At 40.6% G+C, this 20,478-nt stretch overlaps 1 protein-coding gene across 1 annotated transcript in view; it reads left to right on the top strand.

The window, feature by feature from the left end:
• The window catches only part of NR4A3 (nuclear receptor subfamily 4 group A member 3), a 40,097-nt gene extending 23,329 nt beyond the window's left edge, over positions 1-16,768 (top strand). The window contains exons 7-8 of the mRNA XM_055302700.1: positions 1,273-1,451; positions 13,513-16,768. Of these exons, the coding sequence (XP_055158675.1) occupies positions 1,273-1,451; positions 13,513-13,760 (427 nt within the window). The 3' untranslated portion in view covers positions 13,761-16,768. The remainder of the gene's footprint in view (positions 1-1,272; positions 1,452-13,512) is intronic.
• The last annotated feature ends 3,710 nt before the right edge of the window (positions 16,769-20,478 follow it).

The raw sequence follows: 20,478 nt of genomic DNA, 5'->3' as shown, positions 1-20,478 counted from the left end.
CAGAACTAGCTACACCTAATACTGGTTGAGCTCCTCTTGTGTCCCAGGTAGTGTGCATGGGCTCTCAGAGCCTTTATTTAATTCCCACAGCAATCTTAGGAGGTAGTAATCAGAATTCCTATTTTATAGATAAGGAAAAGGAGAGATGAAAGGAGTGCCCTCAGCCCCACAGCTAAGTGGTGATGTCTAGATGTTCCAGGACAGCTTCCATGAGAGAGAAATGAGATGATGATGGACATAATATGAACTATCAGGCAGTTTTAGAAATAGCCCTCCACAGATCCACTGTTGACAGTACAGAGGGATACAAAAAAAAATGACTATTTTTTACTTGGGTCACTTTTTATTTTTGTGATTGACTTCTGGCAGTTGCAAGGACCGGGTGTTCTTGGAGTCTGCACGATGGAATTGTAGTGTCTAGTCTCAGGTCTTATCAGTTTTTGACATTTAAGAATAAGAGGGAGAAGTCCTGGCCAAGGAGCCCTGAAGGGAACAGAATCGTGTTCACCACAGAAAGAGGCGGTGCCTGGGGTTTCACTTCCATACTTCCTGAGTGCCTCTCCTCTGTCTCCCATCCTTGGTGGGACAGTAACTGATTCTGGTAATGAGAGCGGGTGCTCCCTCCCCAGCTCCCCAGAGCTGATGCTCACCGAGAAAGTTAGCACAGACAAGTGGCAGTGGTTGTTGATCCCAGGAGCACAGTCTTTTTTTTTTTTTTTTTTAAGATTTTATTTATTTATTCATGAGAGACACACAGAGAGAGAGGCAGAGACACAGGCAGAGGGAGAAGCAGGCTCCATGCAGGGAGCCCGACGTGGGACTCGATCCCGGGTCTCTAGGATCACGCCCTGGGCCGAAAGCAGGTACTAAACCACTGAGCCACCCAGGGATCCCCCAGGAGCACAGTCTTGTTCATCAAGATGATCTGGGTAGAGGGCACCTGGGTGGTTCTGTGGTTGAGTGCTGCCTTCGGCTCATGTTGTGATCCCAGGGTCCTGGGATCCAGTTCCACATCGGGCTCCCCACAGGGAGCCTGCTTCTCCCTCTGCCTGTGTCTCTGCCTCTCTCTCTGTTTCTCTCATGAATAAATAAATAAAATCTTTTTTTAAAAAAAAGTATCTGGGCAAGTTCCATGACACCACACCGGGTTCTGAACACTGCCCAATGGCTGTTTAGGTGCCTTTGTGTTCTGATGTTGGACAGATTGAACACACCTGTTTGATGTGTCTCTGTCTTCCACCCCTGCCCCCCCCCCATGACTTTGTCTTGTAGGTCGAACACTGCTGAAGATAAGTTTGTGTTCTGCAATGGACTTGTCCTGCATCGACTTCAGTGCCTTCGTGGATTTGGGGAGTGGCTCGACTCCATTAAAGACTTTTCCTTAAGTTTGCAGAGCCTGAACCTTGATATCCAAGCCTTAGCATGCCTGTCAGCGCTGAGCATGATCACAGGTAAGCACCACCCGGGTCACTGAGGTGACCGTGTCCCCCCTCCCTCTCCTCTCCTGTGTTAAAGGTGGATTCTGGCTTTGGCTGTGACACACACACACACACACACACCCCAGAAATTAAGGAAAACGACTGCCACTTTTCTAAAATCTGTTAAGTTTAACCTAGTTTAAACAAAGAAACATATTTTTTGCAACTTATTGTCATGAACCTTCAGGAAAAATCTAAATTTCCACAGAAGCTCGTTGCCAATTGGAGCACCTGCTTCAGGGTTATTTTTACATGAGGTTTTTGAAGGAAGTTTACCTTAAGCAGCCTGTTCCTATGAGGCAGAGGGGCGAGTCCTCCCCTCTCCCTAGTCCTTGGCAGGTGACCCAAAGTAAAAGCAAAACACTGCACGTGTATAAAACATACCTTTACTTATTTGTTTAGGACTCGATTTAACAAGTTTGGTTGGCAGAGAAGTGAGAAAAATGGATATTTGTAAAAAGCAAAAATGACTCAACAACGGTTTTTAAAAGTTAAGAACCAGAAGCATAAAACATATTCAATTAGTGTATTATGCGTTCCTCCACCTAGATGCCTCTCCCTTTCTATCTTTTGGGAGATAGAGGTTCCCATGGCAGAATGAGAAAGAGAAAGGCACTCGGTTGAGAGAAACTGTGCCATCTCCCCAGGGCTGCCTTCAGGGCCCCAGGCCCCAGCTTCCTTTGCCCCCTCACACATTCAGAGTTTCCTGCTCAGTCTCATCCTTCTCATCAGACTGGGACCGGGTGAGCCAGTGACAGCGGATGGAGGCTTCAGGAGAGGCTCATCCCACCTGGGGCTCACCTGCCCGGGGAGGAGGCTCACTTCCTTTTCATCAGAGCCAAGCATGAGCTAGGCTGTTGGGACTAGGAATTAAGGTTCAGATTTGCTACACTCTTAGCTGCTGAAAACATGTTTTTCAGGCAGGTGATGAACTTCACAGAGGACCAAACAAATCCTTTGAGACCAGTGGGCCCTTTTTTCTCATGCATCAGAAATGGACATTACTTACATGTACCTTCTTGGGACATCTGTTAACTAAAGTGAGATGTATCTGAGGACCTTCAGAGGCTAGCCTGGGTCATCATTTAATGGTTTCCATGCAGGCAAAGAAAATGTATGGTAGGAATCAGACACTAGCATGTTCTTTCAGTATTCCAGGTGGGACCCCACTTCCTCCTGGGCTTTGGTCCTAGATAAGAAATTCCCTTCTTTTGATGGGGCCTGCCAGAGATATCCATGGGAGCCATTAATGAAGCAAAAACAAGGCTACCTCCCAGAGTATGAATTCCATTGAGAGGGCTCTCCCATGGCTCGCGGGAGCACCTGAAGTAAAGAGGCACGGTTCATGCACAAGTGTGACAGTCCCCACCTGGAGATATTGGGCAGCTCAGTGCAGAGAATATGGAAAAGGGATTAGGAGAAGGTGATATGAGTCCCGCCTCTGCCTCCAGTCTGCTGTGTGTCGTGCCATTACAGCTGCTAAGCCCACCGCCCTTGATGTGGGGATTGCTCATAAAGAAGGCAGTTGGGCTTAGCAGAAACAGCATGGACTGCAGAATCCTGCACCCCCAGGTTGCAGTCTGGGGCCCTGTATTGAATAAGCGTGTGTTATTCAGCAATGCATCTCATTTCTCTGGACTGCAGTTACCCCATCTTAAAATGGGGATCCACAACACTTAGTCTGTGAGGCAGCAGTAAGGATTATGGGAAAGTAGGTTTGTGATGTAGCCAAACTGGATTCAGAATAGTAGACACTCAGTCCACGTGCATTCCCTCCTGGAATGATAGTGACAGAGACCCCCTCAAAGTAGGCACATGCCTGTCCCTTCCCCTTGGAAGCCCCAGGGAGTCCAGAATCAAACTCGGTGGCATAAAGACATGGATGGGAGCTTTAGGAGGTATTATGTTTGGTGAATATATCCTTGGATGCTCGAGAGACTCCAAGGAGGACATGATATGGAAAAATGAAGCTGCACTCACCAAGAGCATGGGCACAGCAAGCCATATCCTTCATGGGGCAGTTCTACGTCCCACCAGCCTGTTGTCCTTGCTAGGGTTAATACCCACAGGAAAAACAAGCTCCTCTTCTCTCATTTCTGGACCTTGCAGTACTTTGTGATTTGCTGTTGGGAGGGGGGTAGAAATGTGCAAAAGCATCAGGAAATGGCATAAAAAGTGACGTCTGGAAAACAGCAGCATGCCTTGTTGCAGATACTAATTTCCATTTGAATATGGGCTCCCATGAAATCCCAACTTTGGAATAAGCTCCACTGATTATACAGACTGATGGCAAGACTGTGATCAGGTGGGCTAGTGGCATCACAAACCTCATCCCAAAATTGTCTGCTCCTAAACCCACAGGGAAGAACTCATGACAAGGAAACGAGCTGTTAGAAGTTTAACCAGTCTCTTTTCTAGGAAAATTATTAAGAATCTGGGCAGTATTAGAAGTTTCATACACAAGGCTTTTATTTTCTACTTCTTTTTTTCTGCTGCTTCTACTTCTCTCTAGGCCTCCTTGTGAAAAACTAGGTGATTAGGTGGGGCAGGAAATGGTTTCTTTCAGATCACTCTCCTTCTCCACAGTTGTGGTTGTCAAATGTTTTTAAGTCCCCAGTTTATCTGCCCTAACTGTCTTCTTTCACCGGTGCCTCATCCCTGACATGGGAGCAACAGAAATGCTTCGCTTCTGATGGAATACCAGGGAGGTGATGTGTGGTAACTTAATTATGTTTAATACATAAGAAGACCCCGAAACAGAAAGTTAGTGTAGAATTATGGTTTTATAAGTATCCATTCATTAAATAAATATTGAAGACCTACTATAGGCCAGGCTTGGTGTCAGTCTCTCAAGATGCAAAGATAAGCCATCCCTCAATTCTACTATCAGAAAGGGTATGGCCTTCTAGGAAGTCATATGTGATTATGATACAATGAACTCAATGTGTGGTGGTTAGTGTCCAAGTCCTTAAAAGCAATAGATTCAGTGCAGGGGACGTCCGGACTACTGCTCACTTGTTTTGGTCAGAGAAAGGTGGAGGTGCTGGTCATGAATGGCTTCCCAAGGAGGTAGCATGTAGCCATGGGAAGATACAGAGGCAGGACATTCCAGATCAAGGAAATAGCATCACAAGGGCTTCAGCACCTGTAGGGAAAAGCAAGTGGCATTGCATTGCACATGTGTTAAATCACACATATAATCTCGATAGAAAGAAGAACCAAAAGAGTGCAGGCTATCATACTCCAAGTGTGTCTATCCTGGAGTGAGCATGAGAGAGAAGACCTGAATCCACAGTGGGTCCTGCGCTTGGGCTCTCTGTTTCCAGTGGTGAGAGCTGCACTTTGAGGAAATTTAAAGCATTTCCAGGGAAAAGATTGATTCAATGTGATATTTATCTTATGGCCTGCTTTTATGCTCTAGCCTCAGAGTAAAATACCTCTCCCATATAGTGAAAAGGGAAATAAGATCAGGAAGGACGTTTTAGACCAGATGGTGGAAGGAATCTTGAGCGCCCAAATGCCATTTGGCATTGCTACACTAAAAGACTGTTCTCCATGGCTTTCTTTTCCCTCTCAGGTCTTCTGTCGAGTGAGAAAATAACTCCTTTCTCTTATCTCTGTAGTCTTTTTCCTGATCTTGTTGGAACATGAATTCTAAGGTTGAGGAGCAGGAAGGAAGGATGGACCAATGGGCAGAAAGCAATGAACAATGACATAGAAGAACCAGGCAGGTCCTGCCGTGCCCTCTACCACCTGTCTTCCCAGAGCTGCCCTGCTCATTCTAAATGGTTACCTGGTTACCCCGTTTTTATATCATATATAGCCATCAGCTACATTGCAGAAGAAAACTAAGGACAGTATCATTTTTTTTTTAAAGTAGAGATTATCTTGGGATTTGGAGATTGGAGATCTTCACTCTGCTACTGCCTGCCTGTGTAGTCTTGGACTAATTCCTTATGCAATCTCTCTTTTTTTTTTTCTTACACTCTCTGAATCTCAGTTTTCTCATTTTTCACAGAGATAATTATGTCTACTTGTAAGTTTCCTATAAAGATTAAATGAGCTAATGTGTACTTTGAAGAGAAAAAAGATATTAGACAAATCTTCATTATGATTATCCTAAATGTTATTTTCTTACCTCGGGAAGAGCTAACTATTCTCCTGAGAATCCATAACAATTTCCTGTGTTCCTACAATTCCACATACACATTATATTAAGTAATTTATTTGTGTCTCTTCTTTTCTAACTAGACTGTGGGTTTCTTTAAGGCCAAGGAGAGTCTTATTCATCTTTATAATTATTTTGGTATTTAAAAGTGTTTGGCACATGGCAAATATTGGTTAAATGAATGGGTTATAAATTTCGGGAAGTCTCCCAAATTAGGAAAATTAATTATTTTTAGCCTACCACTTTGTTATTAGAAAATAGTCTGAATTCCTGAGGACTACCGTATTTCAATTCAGATTAATTCAATAATATTTATTGAGCATCTGCTATGTGCCAGGCACACAATCCCTCATCCTCAAAGAGTTTGTGGTCTCCTTGGGGAGACAGACACATACTCTAATAAACCAAAGACAGACAGACTGGAAAGCATATTACAGCCTCAGCTCAGAGTGCCGACCAGCTCAGTGTCCCTGGGGACTGTCCAGCAATAAAGGATGTTCCATGTGCAATGAGAGGTAGCAGTGAGATGACTTCCCCAAGAAAGAAATGGAGCCCAGAGCAGAGCAGGAAGTTCCTGTCTGTTGGTTGGTGTTAGCTTTCCTCTTTGGCTGGAACTGTGTTACTGTTGTCCTCGTGTTGGCCTGTGCCCTGAGACCTGCTCAAAAAGAGAAAGAATTGCTTTTCCTTATTGGATCTCCTGACAGCTACCCTCACCCTGTCCTCATCTCCTGCTGCTTGCCGTGGGAAAGAGAATCTGTTTCTTGTATGTGCCCAAAAGACAGAACTGGGAACTGTAAAATTCAGCTCAACATAAGAAAAACTTTGTAGTAGAAATGATTTGATTCTGGAACAAGCGACATTGGGGAGTTAGGTGTACAGAGACTGGATGACTGGTAGGTGCAGACTGGCTCAGGCATCTCGTGGGGACCAGGACTGGCTAGAGCAGAGCTTCCCTAGCTTTCATGTGCATCAATCCACGAAGCATCTTGTTAAATTGCACTTATGATGAGGCAGATCCAGGGCAGGGCCTGAAATTCTGCATTTCTACCAAGCTGCCGGGTGATGTTGATGCTGCTGGGGTAGTGACCACGTCTGAACAGAAAGGAACAATGAAAGCTATCGGTAATTAGAATTCCAGGAAGTTAATAATTTTCAAATACCCTGTGCCAGGCACTGTGCCAAGGGCTTTACATGTGCTATTTTGTTTAATGTTGTCTAGTTAGTAGATCTGGAAGGACCTGGCATGGATTACAACAGAGATGGGAAGCAGATGGACAAGCCAAGAGCTATTGAAACAGTGTAGGTAGCAGTTACTGAAGACCTAGGCCAGAGGGATCGCAGGGAGGAGCTAGATGCAAGGAACATCACAGAGATGTTCACCAGTGTTCTTACAATGGATTAAGTATGATGGCCAGGGAGGAAGAATTGTTAGACATGGTGTGGGAGCGATGGGGAAGACGGTGAAATCCTTAACAGGCAAATTCAGAGAAGCAGCCGATTTGAAGGGGGTATTAATGAGTTGAGCTGTAGACATAGAGGATACTTGCTAATATTTTTTAAGTAGTTACTGTATGCTGGCATTGTTCCAAACACTTCACATGTGTTAACTCATTTACTTCTCCCCACAACCCAGGAGGCAGGTACCCTCATCAGCCCTGTTTTTACAAATGGGGAAACAGACCCAATAAGTGGCAGAGCTAGGTTTTACATCCAGGAAGTCTGACTCCAAAGCTTGTAATGTGGTAGGTTTTAGAGTTTGTGAATGTTGTCTACTGCTCATTAACTTCCAACTTCTATATTTATTCTGAGCAGCTTATGTGTTTAGTATTCATTTAATCATATTTTACAGGTCATTGTTCCTCTGTGTACATATTCACTGAACAGATAGTTATTGGTGTCTCCTCTGTACTCAGGAGGTGTAATGGTGGGCAAACACAGCCCACACCCCTGTGGAGCTTACATTTAATAGAGAAGGCAGGCAAGAGTTAGATAGATATCTGATTCTAACCTGTTATATCCTTGAAAGGGAAAAAAAAATAGAATGCCATAGGAGAGCATGATCTAAACTGGGAGTATTACTCAGCCATTAGAAATGACAAATACCCACCATTTGCTTCGACGTGGATGGAACTGGAGGGTATTATGCTGAGTGAAGTGAGCCAATCGGAGAAGGACAAACATTATATGTTCTCATTCATTTGGGGAATATAAATAATAGTGAAAGGGAATAGAGGGGAAGGGAGAAGAAATGTGTGGGAAATATCAGAAAGGGAGACAGAACATGGAAGACTCCTAACTCTGGGAAACAAACTAGGGGTGGTGGAAGGGGAGGAGGGCGGAGGGTGGGGGTGACTGGGTGGCAGGCACTGAGGGGGGCACTTGACGGGATGAGCACTGGGTGTTATTCTGTATGTTGGCAAATTGAACACCAATAAAAAATAAATTTATTATTTAAAAAAATAAATAAATAAACTGGGAGTAAAAAGGAAAGTTGCCTTGAAGCAATATTTGATCTGTAATCTAAAGGACAAGTAGCTCTTAACGAGGTGAAAAGGGAAAAACATGAGCACAGATCTTAGTAGCTCTATTATTTCACTGGATCTCTCCCTCTCCCCACCCTCTGCTTTCTCCCATTCCTTCCCTTTCCCCCTCCCACTCTCTCTCCCTCCTCTCTCTCCACCTCCCACCTGCTTCCCTTCCTCTCTCAGCAGAGAGGTCTGTGGCATGGATAGCTAAAATTGCATAGGAATTCAGCAGTTTCTTTGGATACTAACACCCCACAGGTCAGTGTTGTCCATCTGTTTTGTTCACTGCTCTTCCCCAATGGCTATAATATTGCTAGGCACAGAATGGGCACTCGGTACGTATTTGTTGAAAGAAGTAATTAATCAGTTAGTTAAATAGGTACACAGAAAGTCAGGAGTTACAGGGAGACTGAAATCATCTCAGGATAAAGAAGGACATCCTAATATGACATTCAAGGCATCCCAGTTCATACATGCCTAGACTTTGAGCAAAAGAAATTAGCCATTTGCTAATTTTGACTGTGGGCAAGTCACTTACTTAACTCTCTGAGCCTCTCAGCCATCTTATCTATTAAGTAAAGATCATCTTTGTCCTACCTGATTCACAAGGATATTGAGAGAGTGTGATAAAATAATCTAAGTAGAAGAGTATAATATAAAGTGCGACTAAGTCTATTGTTATTATCCAGTGGTGGGGCACTTTCTTTGTGACCTCTCATGGTAGGGATTCTTGTTTTGGGTGGGAGTGTGAACTAAATGATTCAAATCCTTTCCAACACATATGTTCTATGATTGTGACACGTAAATTCATTACTTAACCATTTCTATAAGATTCATTTTAAAGTTTTGGATACAGAAAGCTGAGTTAAATACTGACGTATTAGATAAAAATGATGTAGATCAAAGAGCAAGAAATGCCGAAGGGCTTGTTTTGTTTAATGGTGGACAAAGATCTTACACTAAAATCTGTGTGTGATTCTCTAGGAAGGGGGAAATCCAAATGTCCAATTTCCCCCAGAATTGATGAGGTCTCTGTATATCAGCATTGCAACCATGTTTACCAGACACCGAAAAGAAAAGAAGTCCTTAAATGAAAACGTCAGTGATTGGGGTTTTAAGGAATTTCAGATTACTAGGAAGGTCCCAGCCACTTAGTGACTCCCTAGTGATTTGGAAATCTTGCTGGCTGCTGGCAGTAGTTTGCATGGAGACTGAATTTTATCTCAGCCCTTTTGAAAAAGTAAAGAAACCACAAATCCAGTAGCTGTTCAAAACAACAAAGAAGGTGCCTTTGGCTTCTAACAGGAGTGTCTCTGAATTCCTCAAGGAATTCCAGGCCTAGGGTTGATCCAGCTGGCAGGGAGGTATCGATCTCCACTTGAATTCACTGAATAAATAATGGTTGCCATAGTTATTGAGCAGTCACAACTGGTTGGAGAGCAGGGAAAACTCTGAGGCACCTTCTGTGAGTTTGGCCATGAGAAAGTCTAGTTATAAGGTTCTGTAATCAACCCCCTCCCCAAATCCAGCCAATACCATTCTCTGTTTCTGTATCCTGAAAACGAATATGGGATCTTGAATGCAACGCAAGATATGGGCACTGAAAAGAAGGCACACGTTAAATCAATGGATTGGTTATTTTATTCTGGGAAAAAGCATCTTTCCCTAGGTTCGGAACCTAATTTGCCATAGCTTAGTATTAATAGACATTATTATCAGCAAGATGACTGTTGGAGCATGTTACAGCTACTAGAGAGACCAAATCCCAGGTTGTTTTATGTTAACAGTTTAATATACAAATACTGCTAACTTGGGAATTTTAAAAGAAAGGAAAAGAGTTATCTGACAATCTCATAAATATTCTCACTTTTCTGTTTCTGTTCACCCTTCTTTATATGCAGAAATAAATTTTGCATAGATGTCATCCCAGCTTAGATGCCATTTTATATTCTGTTCTTTCTTTTATGCGATATATGTTTTTCCATGTTCCTTCACAGCCTTCATATTTGTCCTTTCTGATGCCTACATTTATGTGCATATACCATTTTTTACTTAATAGTTCCCTTTTCTTCCACCCCTTATCTTTTTCCTAGTTTTTTAAATAGATACTGCAACCCTAAACGTCTTCATGCATACAGTTTATTCTTCTGCTGAATTTTTCCCTCAGATAAATTCCCAAGAGTGGGATTACTTGGGCAGAGGCTATGAACATTTAACAGTTCTTGAAGTTTACTGCCAAACTTGCAGTCTGCTTTTCTGTTTTGGTGGCAGGAGCAGAGGGGAGAGGGAGGTTGAATAAGAGTTTAGAAGGAACACCGTTGCAGGCAAAATTTCTCTTGAAGGTCACTCCTGGGTGTGTCTTTTGAGACTAAACAGAAAGACTACGTATATAGTAAAGATAAACATAGAGGACAGGTTTGCACCTAGGCTGATTAGCTATTAGTTCCTGGGAAAAGCAAAATCATGCACTGCAAAGCTTGAGAAGTAGGGGACTTTGTTGCCTTTTGTTTGACCTGTGGTTGCCAACCATTTGCTGTTTGTCAGGCATTGTTACAGGTGCTGACTGTACCATGCATGGAGCACTCTGCAGTTGGTAGAAAGTTGGTAGCATCATCTTAGTTGAACCTGTCAATACCCATGGAAGTAGGTTTTATTATAACTATACTTCTTCTTTCAATGTTTTGTGTAGTATGTAGGGCACAAAGAAAAGAGGAACCTGGCAGGCTTAGCCCGTAGAGTATGCAACTCTTGATCTCAGGGTTGTGAGTCTGAGCCCTACATTGGGTGTACAGATTCCTTAAAAATAAAATCTTGGGGAGAGGAGCTGGGTGGCTTAGTTGCTTAAATGTCTGACTCTTGATTTCAGCTCAGGTTGTGATCTCAGAGTTGTGAGATGGAGCCCAGAGTCAGACTCGAAGCCAGGCATGGAGCCTACCTAAGATTCTCTCTTCCCCTCTGCCCTTCCCCCACCAGCCTCCCTTCTCACCCGCACTCTCACACACATGTGTACATATACACGTGCATACTCTTCTTTAAAAAAATTAAAGATTAAAATTAAATAAAATATTTTTTAAAAAGAGGTACACAGAAAGGAATAAAGAAGAATACAATAAAGACTTGTGTATCTACCACCCACCCTGTAATCCCCATTTTCCTACAAAGACATGGTCCTAAGAGATTAAGTCACATGGCTAGTAGTAAGTAAGAGAACCAAAACTGGAACCCAGCTCCGTCTGACTTCACATCCAGTGCCCTTTTCTCTATATTATGGTGCATCAAGATGAGACACCCACAAGTTACAGCCAACTGAGAAGCCACTGGCAATTTTCATGGTTGTAATTTAATGTAATTATAACACATCAGAGCTAGAAGGGACCTTAGAGGTCATTAAATCCAACCTTCTCCTTTTAAGATAAGCCTTAAACCTATGGAAGAATGCAGATCTCCTGGTCCCTGGGCCTCCTTTGATTTAGGACAAGAGGGAAAAAAAATGTCTGGATATTGCTCCATTTTGCTAATTGATTTTTTTGTTTTAAGGAAACAACTTCCCTAACAAAAATATCCCCAAGAGGATTAAGAGTACACTTATCTTGATGAGCACAGAGTAATATAGAATTGTTGAATCACTGAACACTTTTGTACACCTGAAACTAATATAATGCACCTTAATTATACTAGAATTTTAAAAAATGAGAAAGCATATATCCCCAACTGAAAAAATAAACGTAGGAAAAATTAGACACTGTTGCTTGATTTCCCTTTGGAAGGATGTCTTCGATTTCATGAGAATTATTGTTTTACGTGTAAATATACTTAGAGATAAAAACCCTGACTAACTAGGGCCAAGACCTTCTCTCAGGAAAGAGGCTTTGGTATCTAAATGTTGAGGGAGAGCAGAGTGATTTATACTGGATGTGATGCTCCTTTCTGATAAGAGATGCAACATTGCTCTGTGGCAGGAGGACAAAATGTGCCTGAGGAAACTGAGTTCAGATCAGTTTAGCAGCTTTTAGCAGCCAAAATTTAGACTTTGGGAAAATCACTTAACATTAAAATAAAATGGGAGATCATAATATTTAACATGTGGATCACTTTATATATTGTTTTATAAAATATGAGGTACAGGTGTTCATGTCTTGCTACATTGTAAAGTCCCTGCAGTGCCTCTTTCAGGGCCTCTTCCCTTCTCTTTGACTTTTCCATCTCCACAGCAGGAAGACACGTGTATTTTGTACAGAGTGCCAGGTGTAGGACAATAGGTGTTTCAAGGGGGAGTGAAAAACAGGGAAAAGAAAAGCCGGATTCTTCTCAATGCTGGTTAGCATGAAAACATAAGAATGTGCTTTGTGCTGGGTCTTGTGGGGCAGCCCCTGCATTAGCAAATGGAACTTACAGATCCCCCTTCCCCATCTTAACAGATGGGGACATTAATTCACTTTCCTCGATGTGTTTCTTTGTCACTCTGAAAAAAGAGTTGCTTTCTGATAGGACTTTTATAAGATAATGTATGCAAAGTAATAACCACTCTGTCATTCATTCAATGTGACTATGTGCCAGGAACTGTGTGCTTCACCTAAGTTGGTCCTCCCAGAAACCCTAAATTAGGGACAGTTATTATCTTCACTTTATAAGGAAACTGGGGCACAGAAACTCAGGAGCACACAGTGAGGAAGTGGTAGGACTGGGATTCAAACCCTGATGCCATTTGATAACAAAGGCTATGAGTTACCTCTAAGATGGAGGCACTTGGATTCTAAAATGCCATCCCAACTGGTAGAAGACACAGACCTCAATTTGGGATTCAAAGTCTCTTAAGATGAGGCTGTCTACTGGGTGTTATATAAGACCGATGAATCACTGACCTCTACCTCTGAAACCAATAATACATTATACGTTAATTAATAAAATTTAAATTTAAAAAAATTGCTAAAATGAGAAATTAGAAAGAAGATGGGGATGCCTAGGGCACCTGAGTGGCTCAGTCAGCTCAGTGTCTGCCTTCGGTTCAGGTCATGATCTCAGGGTCCTGCGTAAAGCTCCCTCCTCAGCAAGGAGTCTGTTTCTCTCTCTCCCTCTCCTCCTCTCTCTCTCTTTCTTTCTCAAATAAATAAAATCTTTTTTTTTTTTCAAATAAATAAAATCTTAAAAAAAAAAAAGATGGGGTATACCTGGTTGGCTCAAGCAGTAGAGAGCATCCAACTCTTGATCTCAGGATCATGAGTTCAAGCCCCATGTTGGGCGTGGAGCTACTTAAAAATAAAAAAAAAAAAGCAAAAATAAAACTCAAAGTCTCTTAAGATGTAACATCCTCCTAAACTTGCCCTTTTGTATCCCTCTACAGAACGACATGGGTTAAAAGAACCAAAGAGAGTGGAGGAGCTATGCAACAAGATCACAAGCAGTTTGAAAGACCACCAGAGTAAGGGACAGGCTTTGGAGCCCAGCGAGCCCAAGGTCCTGGGCGCCTTGGTAGAACTGCGCAAGATCTGCACCCTGGGCCTCCAGCGCATCTTCTACCTGAAGCTGGAAGACTTGGTGTCTCCACCTTCCATCATCGACAAGCTCTTCCTGGACACCCTGCCTTTCTGAACGGGAGCCGCCTGGCACCTACTTGCTAAGCAGCAGAGGAATGGGTCTGGACACCTATCATTTTCTGTCCTTCCTTAAGAGAAAAAGCAGCTCCTGTAGAAAAGACTTTTTTTTTTTCTGGCACTTTTCCTTACAACCTAAAGCCAGAAAACTTGCAGAGTATTGTGTTGGGGTTGTGTTTTATATTTAGGCTTTGGGGTTGGTGTGGGAGGGGAGGGTAGAGTTCATGAGGGTTTTCTAAGAAATTGCTAACAAAGCACTTTTGGACGATGCTATCCGAGCAGGAAAAAAAAAAGGATAATATAACTGTTTTAAAACTCTTTCTGGGGAATACAATTATAGTTGCTTTGTATTTAAAAACAAGAACAGCCAACGGTTGTTCGCCAGGGTAGGATGTGTCTTGAGGTTGATCTTTAGAATACACTTCCTGTATCAAGGGTATGTATGTGGTGCAAAGAAGGCAGAAATTCTCTCTTCTTAATTTCTTTCTTCCTTTATTTTATTTTAACAAATGGTGAAAGATGAGGATTACCTATAAATCAGACATAGCAAAATGATAATGGCTGTTCGCTTCCATATACAAGTGCAATTTTTAAAGTGCTGTCTTACTAAGTCTTGTTTATGAACTCTCCTTTCTTTTATATGGAAATAAAAAGGAGGCAGTCATGTTGGCAAATGATACATGTTCATTTTCCTAGCAGAGGCTTTGTCCACCTACCCTGTAGAGCGCTTCTGAGGAATGGTCCATCTGAGATTTTAGGCCACTCTTAGTGGATCCAGAGCTCTGCCCTGATGCCCAGCTGTCCTGAAAGGGGCTCAGATTATAAAATGGATTGCATACAGCTGTGTTGGTTGTGTTCTATCAACTGAGACAGAGTTCCCTAAAGTTGCTTCAGTTAATAACAACCGACTGGCACATTCATTCAGAAGCCCCAGGAGCATCCAGCGAGTCTCAACGGTTTGATTCCTAAATAAGAACATACAAATAAGTAGGAACTGATCATACAGGGTAAACACCAGAGGTAATAAGATTTTTAAAATATATATAATTTAATTTTTGTTATTGGTGACAAGGACAATTTTGGAGAGCGAGTCTTATTTTAAAAAATAATAGTATGAATGTGACTACTAGACAGGATTAGTGGGCTGCGTTTCAACATTCCGTGTTCGTACTCCCTTTTGTATGTTTATACTGTCGATGCCATATTACTATGAGATAATTTGTTGCATAGTGTCCTTATTTGTATAAACATTTGTATGCACGTTATATTGTAATAGCTTTGCCTGTATTTATTGCAAGACCACCAGCTCCTGGAAGCTGAGTTACAAAGTACTTAAATGGGGTGTTCACAGTTACTTGGATACACCAATTAGAAATTAAATAAACAAATATATATATATAAATATAGCAGGTTACATATATATATTTATAATGTGTCTTTTTATTAACCATTTGTACAATAAATGTTACTTCCCATGCAGTTATTTTATGATTCATTTGCAGTGACTTTTAAGGCAGTACTGTTTAGCACTTTGATATTAAAATTTTGCTTATGTTTTGCTAAATTCGAATAATGTTTGAAGATTTTTAGGTCTAAAAGTCTTTATATTATATACTCTGTATCAATCAAAATATCTTTGGCCATTTTGCTAAGAAACAAACTTTGAATGTCAAAATGATGTCACAGTAGTTTTTGTTAGCTTTAAATCATTTTTGCTTTAGTGTTTTTAAAGAAAAAATAACAAAACTATGCTGTTTATATTGTCATTAAATTATACAATCAAACAAATGCCAAATGAATTGCCTAATTGCTGCAAAGGATAACCCAGATATCAAAGCATATATGGTTTGGTTCCCCCCTGCCCCAAGAGTCATTCTGGTATTTGATCATGTATTATGTTTGTGTGAGCTTTTATGAAAGATTATTATTTTTATATCCAGGTGATAGGGTCTGCAATGTTAGGCCCTTGGAACATTAGACTTTGCAGGGGCCTGACTGGTCAACTGGTCCCCCACACCTCTGAAACTCATAGAGGAGACAACCGGGACCCAGCGATAAGTAAAAATTGCCCAAGGTCCAACAGGCCAATACCAGAATCAAGACTAGGACCTACTTCTCCTTTCTATAGTGTTTTTACTCAATTTATTGCATCTATAGGAAAACAGGCTTTTAAAAATAACCACTAATATTTACATTTTACCTGATAACCGTGAGTAAAGTAGTACTTTTGCATTAATTTTTTGAGCTTATATGCAAACATAATAAACATTATTAAATATCAGGAAAGCTAACATTTCATACAAGGTAGCTTCAGACCAAATTCAAATTGAATTTGAATAAATTAGAAATACTGTGCATACATAACCCTTTGGTGCACCATTAGTATTGGAAAGTTAATCCTTGTTTTTTGTCATGTCCATAAAAGAAAAACAAAACAAACAGAAAAACCAGAGCCCTGGAGAAATGCTGTTACTTTTTATTTTTACACCCATCAGATTTAAGGAAAAGACTTTTTAGCTGTGATATTGATTGGTTGGTTGGAAAGAATGAAGGTTTTTAGTTCTAGGTCCAGACACTAGTGTTGAAAATAAAGGTGATAGCCAGTGTTCTTCTGTCTTCCATAGTTGTAAGAACTATGAGAGCCTCCCACGTAATCCATCAACTCAACTCTCTTTTTTTGTCTTGATGTTGACACACAAGTTTATACAGAGTGGATGACCAAACTAGCTCAGAAGAGGACAGCAAGAATTAAAGCAGGTGATTCTTCCCTTGTGGGAGAGCTCTCTCAGTGTGAACATGCCTTCTGTGGGCGGAAATCAGGAATCCACCAGCTGTTAATGGAGAGTGCCTTGCTTTCATTTCAGACAGCAGAGTTTTCCAAAGTTTCTCTGCTCTTCTAACAGCATTGCTCTTTAGTGTGTGTTAACCTGTGGTTTGAAAGAAATGCTCTTGTACATTAACAATGTAAATTTAAATGATTAAATTAAATTACATTTTATCAATGGCTACTGGTGTGTTAAATAAGCATGCTTCATTTTAACAGTATTCTCTTCATCATGTGTGTGATAGTTATTTGCTGTGATCTCTTAAACACATCCCCAAATGGATTTTTTTCTGAAGGCTTACTAATACTGAAAAATTAATAGGCATTCTGAATTGGAAATATATTAAACCTCACTGATTGGGAAGAAGGACATTCTAAATTCAATAACCTTGTATTGACTACTTCCTGTGGACAAAGCACTGCTGCGTGCTTTGAGGAGATATAAACATGCACAGTGTTGAAGCTATTTTTCTTTCAACTATATAACTATACATCATAAATTATTAAATATAGTATATATTTATATGTTTTACACATATATATTAAATTAAGCTAATAATTTATTGCCTAAAAGTATTCTTAAGGTCTTTAAGGACTTATCTTTATTAAGATAATGGGATATCAGTTGTTTATGAACCAGAATTTACAAGAATCAGGATTAGAGTTCTCCAAGATTGATCAGTACTCTCTGCCTTTTTGCTGACACCACTACTCTATAATGCCTAGAAACGTCTCTCTGTGGGCAGTGCAAATGCAACTTTCATTCAACTCTACCCCAAATATCATTTATTCTGGATTAGGGCAAATCTATTTTGTGTGTGTGTATATTGAAGGCTCAAAACAATGTGGAGCTCTCCCAATTTAATTCATCAGTTCATGTACAAAGAATTTTCTATGCCATCTAAGTGCTGTGTTTAGTCTAGGGGATAAACCTTCTTCCTGCTTCTCAGCAGTGCCTCCATTTCCTCGACCATACAGTGTGATTAGTAAGAAAAGAATGAGAGAGAGGGTGAAATGAATATATATATAGGTACTTGGGCAAAGGAGGAAAAAATAGAGGGTTAATAAGCTTCTTCTCTGGGGACTCCAGAGGCAAAAGTCTGGTTTGAACAAGGAGAGAGGCAGGAAGTTCAAGACTGCATAAGGGGCAGGTGCTTATAGTTGAAATTTCCATAAGTTAAATGCACAAAGACACCAAAGGAGCTGTTGACTTTTTTTTTTAAACTGGGGTAAAATCCACATAAAACTTACATTCTTAACCATTTTTAGTGCACAGTTCAGTGATGTTAAGTACATCCACATTGTTGTTTTACCAATGGCCTTTTCATCTTACACAACTCAAACTCTATAGCCTTTAAAAAATAACTCCCCATTCACTCCTCCTGCAGGTCTGGTAACCACCATTCTTTTGGGGTCTACAAATTTGACTACTATAGAAACCTCATATGAGGGAAATCATACAGTATTTGTCCTTTTGTGTCCGGCTTATTTCACTTAGTCCCATGCCCCCAAGATTCATCCATGTTGTAGTATGTCTCCTTTTTAAGGCTGAATACTATACCATTGTAGGTACATACTACACTTTGCTTATCCATGTGTTGGTGGACCCTTGTGTTTCTTCCTCCTTTACACTATTGTGAATAATGCTGCTATGAACATGCGTGTACAAATATCTTTGCAGGACTCTGCTTTCAATTCTCTGAGCTACCTGTTACTGACGTTTGAGCTTAAGTATGGTATACATGCTTTTCAAGTACAAGTCATTTTTTTTCTCAGGCACCGATATCAGACCATCCCCATTTCTCTCTCTCAGAAGGCACCTGAGGTGATTTCGTGAGCAAGCTGTTTGTAAACCTTTGTTCTAAGACTAGGCTACAAATGGAAAGGACTAAAATCTAAGAGTATCAAATGGTCTATCATCTCACCCAAATACATTTTGAAAAATGCCATCTTTTGCCCAACAGGTTGAAAATTCCATCAAATTTCAAAGAGGATTTTTGCACCTTTTGTTATCTGACACCTTTTACCACGAACAAAATTTCTTCAAAAAATGCCTCAGAAAATTCTTCCTCAGGGCTATCTCTGAGTTGCACTGTGGCACTAACAGATGATATTTCTTGCTTGGGTGTTCTGTTTTGCTAGTGTTGCAAGGACAGTATCAATCCTGCTTTATTTTTTCTTTGTCTCTGCCCATCTCATGGTTCCATCAATGAGCCCAATGATCATGGCCCCTTCTCCATTTACCTGCTATGATGCTGGCTGTCCTTCATGCTGGGCTTCTAAGGGCATTTGATTTGAGGGGAAGAGAAGAGAGGTCTAATATTTATTAGACATCCACCATATGTATCAGACATTCTGGTAAATACTTTCATACATGATCTCATTTAATATTTACTACTTCTGAGATGGTGTTGTTATCCCAGCCTGAAAATGGGGAGAGGCTGGGAAGGGTTAAGTACCTTGTCCAAGATCCTATTAGATTTGAACACATGTCAATATATCTCTACAACCCCTGGCAACCTTTCTGTAGCTTCGTCTTTTAGAGTCCTGCTCCTCTCTGGAGCACAGGGATCATTTACCCTCGATTCCCTGCTCATCAACAAGTGCTGCGGAATTCTTCACAGATACCAGAGCTACTACCCTAGACTCAGACTCAACCTAATTTCCCTTCCTGTCAAACTTGTCACCTGTCCTACTCATCCCTCAGAATTTTTGACTCAAGGCCTCTGCTATTTGTCTCTAGGTCTCTAACTTTGTCCCTCACCAGGCTTATACCCAAAAAGTCTTTTTTTTAAAGATTTTATTTATTTATTCTTGAGAGACCTAGAGAGAGACACAGAAATATAGGCAGAGGGAGAAGCAGGCTCCCTGCAGGGAGCTCTAGGTGAGACTCAATCCCAGAACCCAGGGGTCACAACTTGAGTCAAAGGCAGACCAGACATTCAACTAGTGAGCCAACCAGGTGCCCCCCAAAGAATCCTATTGTAATGAAACCCTACTCCCCTTCTCGGATCATTTCTCTTTATGCTCTTTACAAATGCTCTTTATGCTCAGAGCAGACTTCAATCATTTGAACCCTCCCAACTCTTTCCTCTTCCTTTTTAAGTATATAGAAAAAAACACATATGTGAGTATACTACCTAACAAAGCTGCTTGCATATGTTTCATTGTCCATTTATCCATACTTAGGGTTTTTTATTTAAAAAATTCAAAAGTACATCCTTTACATTTGTGATTTTACTTTTTATATTGCCAAGATTCTATGGGAAATTAAAATAATATAAAATTGGAAAAATAAAGCTGATTAAAAAGAATAAAGTACAATATATACAAAAAATGGAAATGATTTAAAGCCAAAAAATAATTATAAAAATTATTTTTAAAGTGACTTTATTTTATTGCCTCTTTTTTTTTTTAATCATTTTGTTAATTTTTTTTCAACGTGATAAGTTGCATTTCTAGCAAGTTCCCAAGTAATGCTTATGCCACAGTCCTGGGACCACACTTTGAAAACCACTAGTCTAGAGAGATTCTTGCCTATGTTTATCAGGAAATGTCTACAAAAATGTTCATCTCCTATTGTCACCCCCGCACCCACTCCCCTCTGGTAACCATCAGTTCATTCTCTGTTGTTAAGAGTCTGTTTCTTGGTTTGTCCTTCTCTCCCCCCCCCTTTACTCATTTTCTTTGTTTGTTAAATTCCACATATGAGTGAAATAATATGGCATTTGTCTCTCTCTGACTGACTTATTTTGCTTAGCATTATAAATCATAAAATTATTTAAACATATAAAATAATAATATAAAAAACTATGAACATACCATCTGGCAAAAGAACAGTTGGAGTCTCTGTGCTCCTCCAGTTGTATTTCTGTCTTCTCCCCATCAGCCT

Source organism: Nyctereutes procyonoides, unplaced genomic scaffold (assembly GCF_905146905.1).
Source record: "Nyctereutes procyonoides isolate TBG_1078 unplaced genomic scaffold, NYPRO_anot_genome, whole genome shotgun sequence".
NCBI lineage: Eukaryota > Metazoa > Chordata > Mammalia > Carnivora > Canidae > Nyctereutes > Nyctereutes procyonoides.
The sequence above is the reverse complement of the archived record's forward strand: the minus strand, read 5'-3'. Positions and strand labels throughout refer to the sequence as shown.